We start from the raw sequence: 15,404 nt of genomic DNA, 5'->3' as shown, positions 1-15,404 counted from the left end.
TTATAAATATTTTGATATGAGTGTCACTGATGAGTCTTATGTAGACGCAAAGCGCGTCTGGCGTACTAAATCATAATCCTGGTACCTTCGATTACTATTATGAGCATCAAACCATCTTATTGGCTACCTTCGTAACCGTCTTGTAGTTTCGACGACATGGTTATTTTGCTTTCTAATAAGTTTTACAGTGTGCAATGTAAACTTCCTGTTGTAGCGATAACATTATGACCCTGCTTTCGAATCGAGTTGACAGAGAGCCAGCCGTGTGACCTTCTGCCACCCGTTTGCGTCCGCCATGCGTTCGTCTGTTGTCCGTTTTTTTCTCTTAAACTCTTCACTTCGGAATGTCTCTGTATGAATTGACATCAAAGTTTATCTGTTTCTTCCTCTTTATTTATAACGTTTGTAGTTTTCGTCCAGGCTGATTAACTAACGAATATTTCCTCGATAATGTGAGTAAAATATCAGTCTGGATGAAAACATGTTACTAGTAACGTTAATATTGTGGAGCACTCGAAACCGTTTCAGATTTTGTCGTGTTGCCTTTGATAATTATATGGAATGTTATTCATATTAGAGTTCGACTCTTAGCCTTTTCTGTTTTGTCATAGAATTGTAGTTCATTCTACGATGAGTCAGAGCTCCCACCTATGCTACACCTCTCAGTTCTCTTCTCAAAGTCGGACTAATTTTTTCGCTTTTATTGCTAAAACGAACTTTTGTTATAGTGAATGATGCCTACGACACACTTTACTTACAGAAGTTATTTTTCAAAAGCACCAGTAGGAATGAATTTTAATCTGAACATGTAAAGGAGATATATATTTATTTGTTTTTGAAATACAATCCGCGGATTTTTCAAATCGATTCGATAAGTAAGCATATATTACTTCTTTTTCTAAATAAGCATAACTTACTCGTAAAAGACCTTGATTTGACCTATAACATTTCCTTTTGTTGAATTTGGTCTTAGATGGTCAGTTTTCTCATTTTTACTCCTACCACAATTTCTTCTATCTATGATTTAGTTAGTACCCAGATGTTTTGAAAATACATCTCATTCGGTAAATTAAAATCGGCAACAGTGACTTAAAGCACAGATGAATATAAACTGACCTATCGACCGATAGACCGACCTAATTTTGTATTCAATTGAATGAGAAGCAGAGGACATTTCCATGTTAACTGTTATCTTCATTTCTTTGCTTTACCGATCATGCCCACCTTAAAGAAATATAGAATTTACTGTTTTTTTTTGTATATAACATTTTATGAGCTATTGAAGAATTATGAAAAAAGATAAATGCGTGGTATGTCTACACATTTCTATTCAAATTTACATTTACGTAACCATTCTTTTGAATTTAGGAAAATGTTCTCATGAACTAGCTTAGTAGTGAAGCTGATTCGTGCATTTTTTCAGAAGAATTGTTGGTTTGATGATAAAAGCAAGAAAATTTGCACAATTGTAGATCTATATATGGTAGTCAGTTTAAACTATGGACACACCCTCAAAAATAAAAAAATGGTGGCCATTTTTAAGATGGCTGCCAATCAGTCAAAATCTCACTACCATTTATAAATTACAACAAATAATATTCAAATCAAATATTTTTAAAGCATACATGATGTGATTTAACGTTGAAAGGAAGTCATGGCGGTATTTCAAACTTTAATTTATTTTCAAATGGTGGACAATTTCAAAATAGCCGCCAACATGTGAAAATTATCTTAACTAAAACATGGAACTGTAGATTCCATTTCATTCTTCGAATTGCTATTTGTGGTTGATATTACGTTCTAAGGATTGTGTTTCCATGATACATGGCTCGCAAGACATGTTAATAAAAGATCCCAGCAGTTTGACAAACATCAATTTTGATCATTGAGAAGCTTAATATTCCTTTTTCAACACACGTAATTAAAACGTTTATCTGACTGTACAGAGTTATCTCCCTGTAGTGTTACTCATCGATCATAGATACCAGGATTCTTTCTTTGACTGTTACTTAGTTTATCACTGTCTCGTTCCTCGATTAAAATTATTTTAGGATCTTTGTATAAGAATGAGAAGTACACATGCTGTAAATGCATGGCCATACCTCGTTAAGGATGGATGAGAGTCTGTGAAAAGAATCTGTTGTTTATGAAAAAGTATGTTCAATTACAGTTTTTTAACCAACCACGTAAATTTCTAAATCATTCCGGAACTACATGTATATACATAAAGCAATGTTCACCGTGTTCCACTGTTTCAATTTTGCATCAGCACCAACAAATAAAGATTGATCACAATTAATAATTGATACATGTCAAGGATTGCATTCAGAGAATGTCGATTCGATTCCAAAGTGATATATTTTATCTCTTTATAACGATGAAAATGCGTGATATTTAAAGATAACATGTATTAATAAATTACATATAAAGTTTTGTTGGATAATGGAAACATGCACAGAAGTTCAAAGGAATATTTAGGCCACACCAATTTAATTTCTTGTTCTACGGATTTTTGGACTTCAAAAATTGGGGCGAGCGAGCGATTTGAAAATTTTAATAAAAAAATATTTAATTTGCAAATTATTGAGGCGAAGCTTAAAAAGTAGAGGCGAGCGATTATATTTTTTTTTTTGTAAACATAAAATAGTAGGTTTTGACTATATTAAAACTTGATTTATCACTTGTACCTTGACATTTCTTTAATTTATGAAATATTTTTCCCCTGTTCATGCTGTTCAACAAGAAATAATTGAATAATTAAATCTGGTCTATGTATGTGTGACTGACAATGAGACAATTCTCCATCCAAGTCATAATCAGGTTCAGAACAACCCCTTAATGTTATGAATATCCCTTTTATGAGGGGTCATTATATAAGTTATAATATATTTTTTTTGTAAAAACACTTTAAGTACAAATAGGCTAATATTTCCCCAAAGAACTATAATATTTGGTATTAAATGGTCAAAACGTGCCCAAGAATTTTGTAATATTCCTGGACTTTAACTGTGTTAACACATTTACTTTAACAGTTTAATATTATCAGGGACGTATATCTATTTTAAGTCCTTGATATTATTCAAAATATGTGGACCCATCCTTCTTTTAGAAAAGTTGTTTAAATTATAATGTATTTCTCCTCTTTTTAAGTAAAAAATTCTAAGTTGTCAAAGGTTTTGTATAGTAGCACTATACAAATCCTTAGTACAAAATGTATTTCTATTTTCTTTTCTACTTCAGTAAACATGGTAAAATGACCCCTGTCTGAGGGAAGGTTGTTCCCAACCTGATAAGAACAAACATATGTCAAAGTACGGCCTTTTACACAGAGCTTTTAACCCGACCAACCAGCAACCTTTAAGGGACCACAACTTAGTTTTGTACACAATTCGAACAGGAAAACCAACGATCTAATTTATATTTCCAAACGGTAAAATACCAATGAATCACATCAACAAACGATATCGGCTGAACGACAGGTCCTTGAATAAACCTGGACAGGTGCACAAACCTGTAGTGGGTATGATCGTCACCATACATTATAATTGCAGTTGAAGGCAAATCCTTCAGAAGTTTTTTGTACTTTATTTTAACAACGAACATTTTTTATAGGGAATACAAATTAGGGGGAAAGAAACTAACGTTTTGTTCTGTACTGGCATTTCCGGTTATATATTTATATCGGAGCACTCCCAGGTGAAATAAATTGGTTTCATGCTGAAACAAATATTCTCGCAGATATTCACAGTGTTGTGGGGGTACTGATAGGTTAAAAATCGTTATATAAAGGCTAGACTGTGATTTTATAAACAAATGTTGCGATCTTTTTATAATATTTACAAAAAAAATGGTGCGGGAAATGAACATGATTTCATTTCCGGATGCGGGAAGCGGGAATATAATAAAAATAAAAAAATTCTGTTTTGAAAAAAAATAGGTGCGGGCGGGTCCGTCGAACAAGGAATCAAATTGGTGTGGCCTTATCATTTAATTGTAAAATTAAATGACAGAAAAATAAACGTGAGTAAAACAAATTCAAGAAAGTTTAACTTGTTTATAGACTATTTCCTAAAAATAAAAATGTAAAGTGTTTAATCTTTTAAGCATATTTTTTAACGTTGTCACAAAAATGTCCCCCAGCTAATTGATAAATGCGTCAGCTTCGAAGGCGTAAATATAATTGTGTATGCTTTTGAAATTAATAGACTTGAACAATTAAGATTGAGTAATTCTACCTTTATCTGATATAATTCATTGTTTATTAAAAGAGATTAGAGAAAGCTATTGTATTGAGTAATAAAATATTATGTGTCAAATTAAAGTCAAGTCTGCTATATAAGTATTGCAAAACTATTTGGTTCATTAGATTATTAACCAATAATTAAATGTATTTAGCAGACTAGATTGTCTTTTAAGGTTAGTAAATAGGTTAACATTGTTTTAGTAATTCGTTTTATAAATTTAGAAGAAACAAGTTAATAGACTTAAAAGATGTTTTCCAGTAAAGAATTTTTTTTTCATATTCACAAGGAGGTTATATTAGATATAACCTCATTGATATTCACAGGTAAAATCGTAATATAGATTAAATAAATAATAGGCAAAGTTTGAAATGATATTTAGGTAAATGATTTGTATAAAAGATACTTAACTTATAAAAAAGGGAATTAACTTATTCGTAAAGATAACTTTTGAAAATACAATTCTTAATTTAATACTTAACTAGAACACACCCGCGAAATCGCGGGCATACAGAGCTTGTAAACTGAGGTAGGATGAATTTTTGTAAAAGACATTATGACTGGAGAATTTCATATAAGGTATCAAAATCTATCTCCCTTTTTCCGAAGTCAGTTATATGTTTCCTTTCTGTTAGACACAATTATTTTTCGTGTTTCTGTCTTTATACCACAATTATTCATCCCCTTTACTTTAATCTGAGACTACTATGAGACTACTATAACAAATAAGTTATAGTAGTCTCAGCTACAATGCATTTTTTGGTAAAAGTCAAATTAAATTAAAAATTTTCACCGATTCAAACATGAAATAAATGAAACTGCTCATAGACCATTATTATTCTAATAAAAGGTGCTTCTTTGACAACCCATCAGTGCTTTTCTTTTTGAAAGCCATATTAATATGGCAATGGTAGGATTTGAATCTCGCCGGTATAACTGATTAAGGCTCATTGAGGGGTGGTCTGAGGGATCCTGATCCCGAAATCCCGGGCTTAAAACATGAAATCCCGAGGTGCGTATTTTAACGAAATTCATATCCCGACATCCAGAAATTAATAAAAATATTCTTGCATCCCGAAATTCTGAGCTTAAAAACACCCGATCCCGACGTCCTGAATAAGTCCTGCCTCCCTACTTTCATTTTGGACAAATCAGTAGTTTCACTTTCAACAATAAATTGTTATGCCCCATTTATGGGCATTATGTTTTCTAGTCTGTTCGTTCGTTTGTTCGTCCGTCCTTCTGTCCGGCTTCAGGTTAAAGTTTTCACTTTCAAAAATAAATATTTATGCCCCATTTATAGGAATTATGTTTTCTAGTCTGTCTGTTCGTCTGTCCGTCTGTCCCGCTTCAGGTTAAAGTTTTAATTTTAGTTTCTTGTGTACAATTTGGAAATTAGTATGGCGTGCATTATCACTGGACTAGTATATATTTGTTTAGGGGCCAGCTGAAGGACGCCTCCGGGTGCGGGAATTTCTCGCTACATTGAAGACCTGTTGGTGACCTTCTGCTGTTGTTTTTTATTTGGTCGGGTTGTTGTCTCTTTGACACATTCCCCATTTCCATTCTCAATTTTAGTTCCTTAATACTGTAATATCAACATGAGCAGTTCCCCGCAAAAATAATTGATAAAACCACGAAAGAATGACTGCAACACGAATAACAAAGAAGGGACCAAGTTCCCGCATAATATCTTCCTGAAACATTATTCAATGCAGAGGGCCATATGTCTTGTCTTTAATGCGTGGAATGATGTCAAGACAAACTTAATATATAAAAAGAAGATGTGGTATGATTGCCAATGAGACAACTATCCATAAAAGACCAAAATGACACAAACCTATAAACAATTATATGTCACCATACGGCCTTCAACAATGAGCAAAGCCCATCCCATTTTTGTTATCATTTTGTTGACTTGTGTATACCATTCCAAGAAAGAGTTGCACAATTGACTAGTTTTACCAGATTAGCAAACATGTATTTCTGGCAAGACAATTGACAGAGTGCTATCCATCAAACAGTTTTACTAGATGTAAGAATGAAACGCATTGTTATAATTGGTTAGTGTTAGGATATTTCTGTGTCTATTCTAATGTTACTTGTTTTATGTCATAGCAGAAGTACGATTAGATGTGCTGGCACCTTCTTATATGATGTTCAAAGTATCAGAGAATATAAGAGAATTTAAATCTTTCGAACAATTTGGTGAAGACATATAGTCATGCAGGTTAGACGGGAAAATGCTGATACATGGCAATTTTTGTCCTACATATCGTCGCTGACATGGGCTTCCAAAATGTTGTAAATTACAAACTTTTCCAAAAAAAAAATCTCACAAACAGGCTTTGAAAAAATTGACAAGATGCATGCTTCCAAAATGTCGTACGTGAACTAAAACAGTTTTGCAAATTGCAGTGGAATTAAAAACATTTCTGAATTATCCAAGAACTTTAATTAACTATTTTCACAGAAATAAAGAAAATTAATGTAAAATCGTTTTATTCCCAAAGCCACTTTACAACGATTTTCAAGTTTCCATACAACATTTTGGAAGCAAACTTTACAAATAATTGACATTGGCTATTTTGTAATATGTCTTATTTTAAATGTTTTGATTGGTCTAACTGTGTATGCTATTTTGTAATATCAAAGATTTCCTCGCGCCCAGATGATTGATGATCATGTTAAAAAGTATGTTTAGACAAAAAAAGTCATATACGACATTTTGGAAGCCCAGCGATGATATTACAAAATAAATAAAATCCCTACCTACCTACCTACCATATTTTGTCAAATATGTAGTAGAAAACACACTTATTATTTTAGTTTGCCTTACCACATTCAGTTCCGACCAACTGAGTTACTTTTTGTTGTTCTGAATATACCAGAAATATTTGCCACTAACGATTAAGCAAACATCAAAACAATCAATGATTAGTCAAAAATTAAAAAAAAACCACATCAAAATCCAACTGTTATGGCATTTCCAGCTTATTTTATATCCGATATAAACCCTTCTCGTTTTAAAAGTTGAAAAAGGTGCATTTTGTAGTTCTGTTTGTTCGAACAATACATGTATGTATGCTGTACCATATTTATTTTGGCAATAATGAAGGATTCAATTTGACTACACGATTTTATGTTTGACTTTCGGGGCCTTTAACAGCTGACTATGTGGTATGAGCTACATTATGTATGCTCAATGTTGAAGTCCGTACGGTGACCTACAGCTGTTAATATGTATCATTTGATCTCATTGGCAATAATACAACATCTTCTTTTTTATATTTAATTATACCATCGTAAAGTAAGTGTACTGTCACATACTTTGTACTACGGTGGCAGAATGTTAAAATGTGTTAGCTTGTTTCCATAAAATTAACTGAGTAAACTATATTGTGGGTGCAGGATATTATCTTCTGGTATCAAGATATCATCTTCTTGAATAAAGAAAAGCTTCTTGTTGGAACATAATCTGGGAATGAAATTAAAAAAAAACAGCACATATTTTTTTAACAGTAAAATATCGATGGAATTGCATGATATATAAGTCGTATATATATAATAGATGCATGATATTTTTTAAGTCGTTAATGGTTTTGAAATAGTTTTCAGTAACAGTAAGTACTCTCATATCTTTACTTGGTGTCTTTTTAATGTTGGGATGCATAAATACCCTGCCACGTCCACTCTTGTTTTGAGAGGTGTATTTCTACTTTGTATCGATCTGATAAGTTAAGCCCCTTTCAACTTATTTAAATAATTTGTTCCTAATAGTATATAGTTTATATGTTGTTATACTACTGTCTCAAGCGGCGTTTTGCATTTGCGCCGATCAGCATTTCATTTGCGCTGAATATTTTACATGTCAACTACAGTTAAATGACAGGTGAATGTTATTTTTCATTTATCATCATAGACCTTTTCCGTTAGCCAGTTGTACAAATATTATGAATTGTCCGTCAATTGGAATAGCCTTTTTCTCACTAATGCTCAGTTCAACAGATTGGATTTTTCTCCACCACTTCTGAACCAGATAAAAACGACAACAGTCTGTTACGGGGCGCCGAATGGGACTCTTGTGGTTTTGTACAAAATTCAATTCTGTCATAACAAAATCATTTTTGTCTTACAAAACTATGTGCTACAGACTTGTTTTGTGAGAACTTCAATTTTGTGATGACAAAATTCATTTGTGTAGACAAAATTCATATTTGTCATGACAAAAGTCAATTTTGTCTTAAAGGTATGCATACAAAATTGACTTTTGTGAGACAAAATTGACTTTTGTGAGACAAAATTGACTTTTGTGAGACAAAATTCAATTTTGTCATTTTTGTTGAGACAAAATTCAATTTTGTCATTTTTGTTGAGACAAAATTCAATTTTGTCATTTTTGTTGAGACAAAAGTCAATTTTGTAATTTTTGTTGAGACAAAAGTCAATTTTGTTAATTTTGTTGAGACAAAATTCAATTTTGTAAATTTTGTTGAGACAAAAGTCAATTTTGTTAATTTTGTTGAGACAAAAGTCAATTTTGTCAATTTTGTTGAGACAAAAGTCAATTTTGTCAATTTTGTTGAGACAAAAGTCAATTTTGTAACGACAAAATTCATTTTTGTGATGACAAAATTCATTTTTGTGATGACAAAATTGACTTTCGTGAGACAAAAATCAATTTTGTTGAGACAAAATTCAATTTTGTTAATTTTGTTGAGACAAAATTCAATTTTGTTAATTTTGTTGAGACAAAATTCAATTTTGTTAATTTTGTTGAGACAAAATTCAATTTTGTCAATTTTGTTGAGACAAAATTCAATTTTGTCAATTTTGTTGAGACAAAAGTCAATTTTGTCAATTTTGTTGAGACAAAAGTCAATTTTGTCAATTTTGTTGAGACAAAAGTCAATTTTGTGTAACAAAAGTCAATTTTGTGTAACAAAAGTAAATTTTGTGTAACAAAAGTCATTTTTGTGTAACAAAAGTCAATTTTGTGTAACAATTTAAGTCAATTTTGTGTAACAAAAGTCAATTTTGTGTAACAAAAGTCAATTTTGTGTAACAAAAGTCAATTTTGTGTAACAAAAGTCGATTTTGTATGCAAATTAGTTCACAGAAACCAAACTAAACTAATTTAAATACAAAATTGACTTTTGTCGCTCAATTTTCAAATTAGGTAACAAAAGTCAAGTCTGTGTAACAAAAATGAATTTTGTCATGACAAAAGGGACTTTTGTCCGCTGATAGATAATTTTGTATGACAAAATTTCAAATTTGTAGTATGATACAAATTTTGTTAAACTGAACTCATTTTTGTTGAACAAAAGTCACTTTTGTCCGTACAAAATTGAATTTTGAGTACAAAACCACAAGAGTCCCATTCGGCGCCCCGTATCTGTTACAAATATATACATTTTGTATATTAGAGCAGGTGCAATGTTTGTTAAATGTAAATGTACAAACTGTATCAAAAAGTAGTGTCCCTAGACATTTATATATTTGAAGATAACGCACGTTTACTGATGAATTCACAATTTTTATCTGCATACAAATCTCTTGTTAAATGAATCGTTAATCTTTCCCGTTATAATATATGATATATATATAGAGAGAGAGAGATACACCGTTATATTTGTGTACGACACTTTACGGTTAACGATCGATAATCTGTAAATAAACTACCCAGCTCACATCAGTCAGATTACTTCAGATTAAAAGTAAGTAAACATGTAATATTTAATTAATTTTCCGGAAAATTGTTGTTGTATTTGCTGATTTAAATGCTTATAAATTATTAATTATAATTCCACTGCCGATTATTTCACAGAAAATTTAACTGGTCAGTCATTCAAAATTGTATATACATGTATGCGGCCTTAGCCCTATGTATCTATGAAACAGTGGAATATGTAAACAAAGTATTAAACGTGTACAGATATATAACACGTGTACAATGAACCGTTGCAGTCCATAATGCATCAGTCTAGTACGTAACACTTTTTTTTTTGTGTGTATATTTTTATGTATATAAAATGTTTTTAAATTTAGACGATCTTTCGTACGAGGACGTCTGATCATTATAATGTAGAATGAAACTGTACACAATGATTAAATTAAATATAAATGTAAACTAAAATTAAATCTTTATGATACACGTTCAAATCAATAATCCAGAAATATGCAAAAGAAAATGTGTTAATTTAAAAAAAAAAAAAAAAAAGAAGATACTAATTTCGATGAGACAAACATAATAAATATTTAAGTTTAACATATTAGGGATGTACTTAGATGAAATTAAAAATAAACATAAAAAAAATCGAAAATTGATACTATAAGCCGGAAAAGCATTAGTTAATTAAAGGATCAAAATAATTTATAAATATTGATAGGTCATGGAGCTCTTTTTCGAGACATTTGATAACAAGGCGGGAAAATGCTGACTCGGACTTTTACCTTATATTTGAATTTGTATTATTTGGGTCTCAAACCCAAAGAGAGAAAACCAAGAAATTAAATCTGATTAAATTTTGGTATATGAAAAAAAATAATGAGTGTTATGGGGCAAAATAATTTACATAGAATTGTATGGGGAAAAAACTAAACACAAATTCCAAAACCCCACCTACGAACATCCTTATTTTATTTTGGGATTTCAATTTATTTGAAAAACAAATTAATAATTTAGCACTGTTGAACCCCTGAAATCCGTATGACTCTTCTATTTTTTGCCAGCCTAGTTTTAATATATGGTCACCGTCATAAGCGGTACAGTTGCAAGTTTAAAAGCTAAATCTGCCTTGACAAAACAAAGACTTTCTGTGGTATTTAGAGGGTAAAATTCCCTGATCCCGGTACCTCAAAAAATGATGAAACATTTTGAACGTCTTAGTATGATCTTGGTGGACGTGGTTAGGACGTACCAAGTCTGTATGGTAGTGGTGGTTCACGATAAACCGTTAACTAGCTCAAAACGTAATGCAGTCATGCTCACACCACATCTTCCTATATCTATGACAAAAAACTTGAAATAGTAGGTATAGATTATCGGGGTTTCTTCACATTGATATCGTAAATATCAGCCACGCCACAATGAACCTTTTTGCCGAGATAGCGCAGCGAACGATTATCTGTTTATCGTTCTATTGCTGGTCGTTTTCACTACCCTGAGACAGTTTTACGCTTGACAAAATCATGCTTGATAACGTCTCTCATATACAGAATAAAAATGAGAAAGGGAATGGGGAATGTGTCAAAGTGACAACTAGCAGACCATAGACCAGACAACAGCCGAAGGCAACCGATAGGTCTTCAATGTAGCTGTGTCCTTCAGCTGGCCCCTTAAAGATATGTAAACTAGCACGGTCATAATGGATGTCATACTAAATTCCAAATTATACACAAGAAACTAAAATTAAAAATCATACAAGACTAACAAAGGCCAGAGGCTCCTGACTTTGCTGACAAGTATGTCGTATGTGGTGCAATCATATAGTTCAATGGAAAATACTTCGCTAAGACCTTACTACGATATCAGTGCGATTTACCCGATTTCACTTTGTCGTATTTACACTTTTACTATTAGGCTACGATTATGTATTCAATTGTCTAGCATCTAAATGATTGGTGTTTTATTTTTTATTGACAGATACAAATGAAGAAATTTATAACCTCAACCGCATATTAAGTAAACGTAATGATCAGGAACCTGATAAGATGCAAAAGAGTGACCAAAGAAGACTATGAAAAAGTGATATCTATATTTCCACCATCTGAGATTTATAATGGCGGTGATTATCTTCCTGATTATTTCCATATGCTGATTGATATGCCAAACAACGAGATGTATGCTGCTGTCATTGGAGATAAATTTGTATGATATTTTATTTTATGAACCAATATTTATCGAATTACAAGTTTAGTTAGCTCCCTTTGCAACACAAGAGTATTTGGTTTACTTATGTCATTTCTGTTTGATTTAAACAGATAAAAGACAAGAGCCCGGCATATGTGTTCCACCTGTTAGATTATTGTGTCATTAAATTTATACCTTTTATCTTAAAACTTGGTCAAAGAGGGGCAAAAGATACAAGAGGGGCAGTCAAACTCATAGATTGTAAATAAACTAACAACACCATTGCTAAACAAATAAGAAGACAAACAGACAAAAGGGAGAAGGTTTGGGCCCATTAAAACGTTTAATCCCGCTGCAAATGTTTGCACCTGTCCTAAGTCAGGAATCTGATGTACAGTAGTTGTCATTTGTTTATGTAATATATACGTGTTTCTCGTTTTGTTTATACAGATTAGACCGTTGGTTTTCCCGTTTGAATGGTTTTACACTAGTAATTTTGGGGCCCTTTATAGCTTGTTGTTCGGTGTGAGCCAAGGCTCCGTGTTGAAGGCCGTACTTTAACCTATAATGGTTTAATTTTTAAATTTTTATTTGGATGGAGAGTTGTCTCATTGGCACTCACACCACATCTTCCTATATCTAAATAATAGTACATAAACGTAACGTAGAACACTAAAGACTAAGCAACTCGAACCCCACCAACAACTAAATGGGGGTGATCTCATGCGAAGGGAATCAGACCCAGTTCCACGTGTGTCACCCGTTGTGTTGCTTATTTTAATACAAATCCGATAAAAAGTATTATTCGACGGGTCACATTCGTGAAAATGGAAGGATATTGTTGTAACGAAATACGGAAGATATCACATATCAACTCGTCACATGCTTCATTCTCGAAGTTCAGTATTTCTATAATTTTCCCTTTTTCTTAAAATAGTTGATTGGTTTGGGCTTCTACGGTATTGTTGCCAATTGTGTGTTTTTGATATACGTTGAACTAGTAAATATGAAGAAAACAAAAATTAAGAAGCAGTGAAATATAATAAATGAACTGGTTTTTTTTAATATTAAATAGATATTGAGGATTGAGATCTCAAAAGTCATGAAAAACTCAACACCGCCGCATTTTTGCGCCTGTCCAATGTCAGGAGCCTTTTCGCCTTTGTAAGTCTTGTGTGATTTTTTAGTTTATTTTCTTGTGTATAATTCGAAGTTGAGTATGACGTCTTTTACCACAGAACTAATATACATATTTGTAAAGGGACCAGCTGAAGGACTCCTCCGGTTGCAAGAGTTTCTCGCTGCATTGTAGACCCATTGCTGACCTTCGGCTGTTGTCTGCTCTATGATCGGGTTGTTTTCTCTTTGACACATTCCCCATTTTTTCTGAATTTTGTTTCATACTTTAGGTAGGATTCACTTTGATGACATCTGTTGATGACAGGAGCAGTATAGTTACTAGGGCAGGGAGAGTTTCAAAAGAATACGCTGGCAATGGCATTGCTGGAATGATGTTAAAATGGATGGACAAAGGCAGTCCTCTTTACCGTCCAGAAGTCTTGTGGCATAAAACTATAGGAAATACAACCCATTCACCGTTACCTCAATTGATAAACAAAGGAATATACAAAAAAATCGTAGAACAAGTATGTATGTCTTAGTTAAACTTCTAAATCCCCCCGTTTAGATCGAGAATAATATATTTGTTTTGCATTAAGTCGTTCAAATACTTTTTTCTGGATTTTCCAGGAATAAATCAATTAGGCGGACAGAAGTCCAACATGAAAACACTTTGACGTTATCCAAAGGTGGATCTGTTGTATCATGTGATGATCAAATTTATTTTTCACGACGTTACATTTTCCTGTTTTTGAGTTGTTGATCTTTTAGTAGCAAAAGTGATTTTTATTAAATTTTGATTTAAATTCCTTAAAATAGAAATTGTGTAATTTAAAATGTATAAAATTTTGGGAGCCTTGTTTTCAAGTTGTTCCAAATCAGAGTCAAAATTGTATTTTGTTAGATTTCTAAAAATTCAATGCATAGGGGTTCTTTGCAGTGCTGAAACTTAATATAGTATTTTTATTCAATGATATCTTTATAAAATGAAGAATTTTTAATTTTATATTTTAAATGAATCTGCCATATCTCGTTTTTTACAGGATCTAAGATTTTACGACACACACAAAGGGACACTACAAAATAAGTACAATGTCATAATCAATTCGAATGCAAATTCATCATTTAAAGCTGAAAGTATTGATGAAAAGGTGCTTGGTGAAATTCTAGCATCAACTGACCATAAACCGTACTTATTCCCTGAGAATGAAATAGTTTCTGATGACGTACCATACAGGGCTATTAAATATAATGCTCCTCTAATTGTTTCAAAACGAACTACAGTTGTGGTGTCTGACTTGAATTGTCCACAAAGAACTTTACTTTCAATAAGTAATTTCTGGCAGGCACCAATTGGAATGGTTTTAAATTTTAACGTGTATGGCTGTTTGTCTGAGAATTCTAAAGAGCACCTCATTTTACACTTCGCAAAGTTTCTTGATCGACCAATGAGTGAATATATATTACTTCGTGCTATATCAAGCCATGGAACTAGTTGGACATTTTTGGAAAAAGTCTTGGAACAATTTGATTTCAAAAGAACCGAATTTTATGGGAAAGGTTTAGTAAGTGTCAGACGAAAAATAATAAGCTAACTGTAATAAAAAAAAAAAAAATTTCGTGTAGTTTCTATTATTTAAATGTGAGCAACAGTATATAAAGCAAACTGCTGACTTCGTAAACGTTTAACAGTAGCGAGTTTATTATGCACCTTTTTTTCAAAAAAGCTTGACAGAGGATAATATGACCTTTCGAATAGCAAACGCATTAAGAACATGTTTTCCAAGCAGAGGACAATGCGAGCTTTCTGTTGTAGCTAGTACATTATGACCCTGTTTTCTTTCAGTATGATTGAGGGTTATGCGAGTTTTTTATCCATTTATTTTCGTTCGTCTGTCTGTTTTTCATAATTTGTCGACACACAAATCAATATACATTATTTTTTCTGAAAATGTCAAATACATGGATCGTTATTGACATCAAAGTTTGTTTCATCTTCAATAAACACAAAAGAACATTGCGTCTTTCGGCTAGAGTAATAAACTAAAACGTCCACAATGGCTAAGAATGCAATAAAGGTTTTGTTTTCACTTCTCAAAACGTCAAGGAGTTAGAGAAAACTGACGAATGTAAAATGGACAGCACACATAGATATTTCCACCCTTGGAATTTAAAAATAATCTATTGAC

At 32.2% G+C, this 15,404-nt stretch overlaps 1 protein-coding gene across 2 annotated transcripts; it reads left to right on the top strand.

The window, feature by feature from the left end:
* Window positions 1-4,319: 4,319 nt before the first annotated feature.
* On the top strand, window positions 4,320-14,814 carry LOC134689648 (uncharacterized). 2 transcript variants are annotated; one of them, XM_063549617.1, is made up of 4 exons: window positions 4,320-4,416; window positions 11,890-12,114; window positions 13,506-13,742; window positions 14,259-14,814. In XM_063549617.1, the coding sequence occupies exons 2-4, from the start codon at window positions 11,938-11,940 to the stop codon at window positions 14,808-14,810; spliced, it is 966 nt and encodes a 321-aa protein (XP_063405687.1). In that variant the 5' UTR covers window positions 4,320-4,416; window positions 11,890-11,937; the 3' UTR covers window positions 14,811-14,814. The 2 variants fall into 2 exon arrangements, with proteins under 2 accessions (XP_063405687.1, XP_063405688.1); XM_063549618.1 differs by lacking the exon at window positions 4,320-4,416 and adding an exon at window positions 9,858-9,961.
* Window positions 14,815-15,404: the final 590 nt, after the last annotated feature.

This window comes from Mytilus trossulus, chromosome 11, assembly GCF_036588685.1.
Source record: "Mytilus trossulus isolate FHL-02 chromosome 11, PNRI_Mtr1.1.1.hap1, whole genome shotgun sequence".
NCBI classification, from domain to species: Eukaryota; Metazoa; Mollusca; class Bivalvia; order Mytilida; family Mytilidae; genus Mytilus; species Mytilus trossulus.
This window is presented reverse-complemented; position numbering and strand designations above follow the sequence as displayed.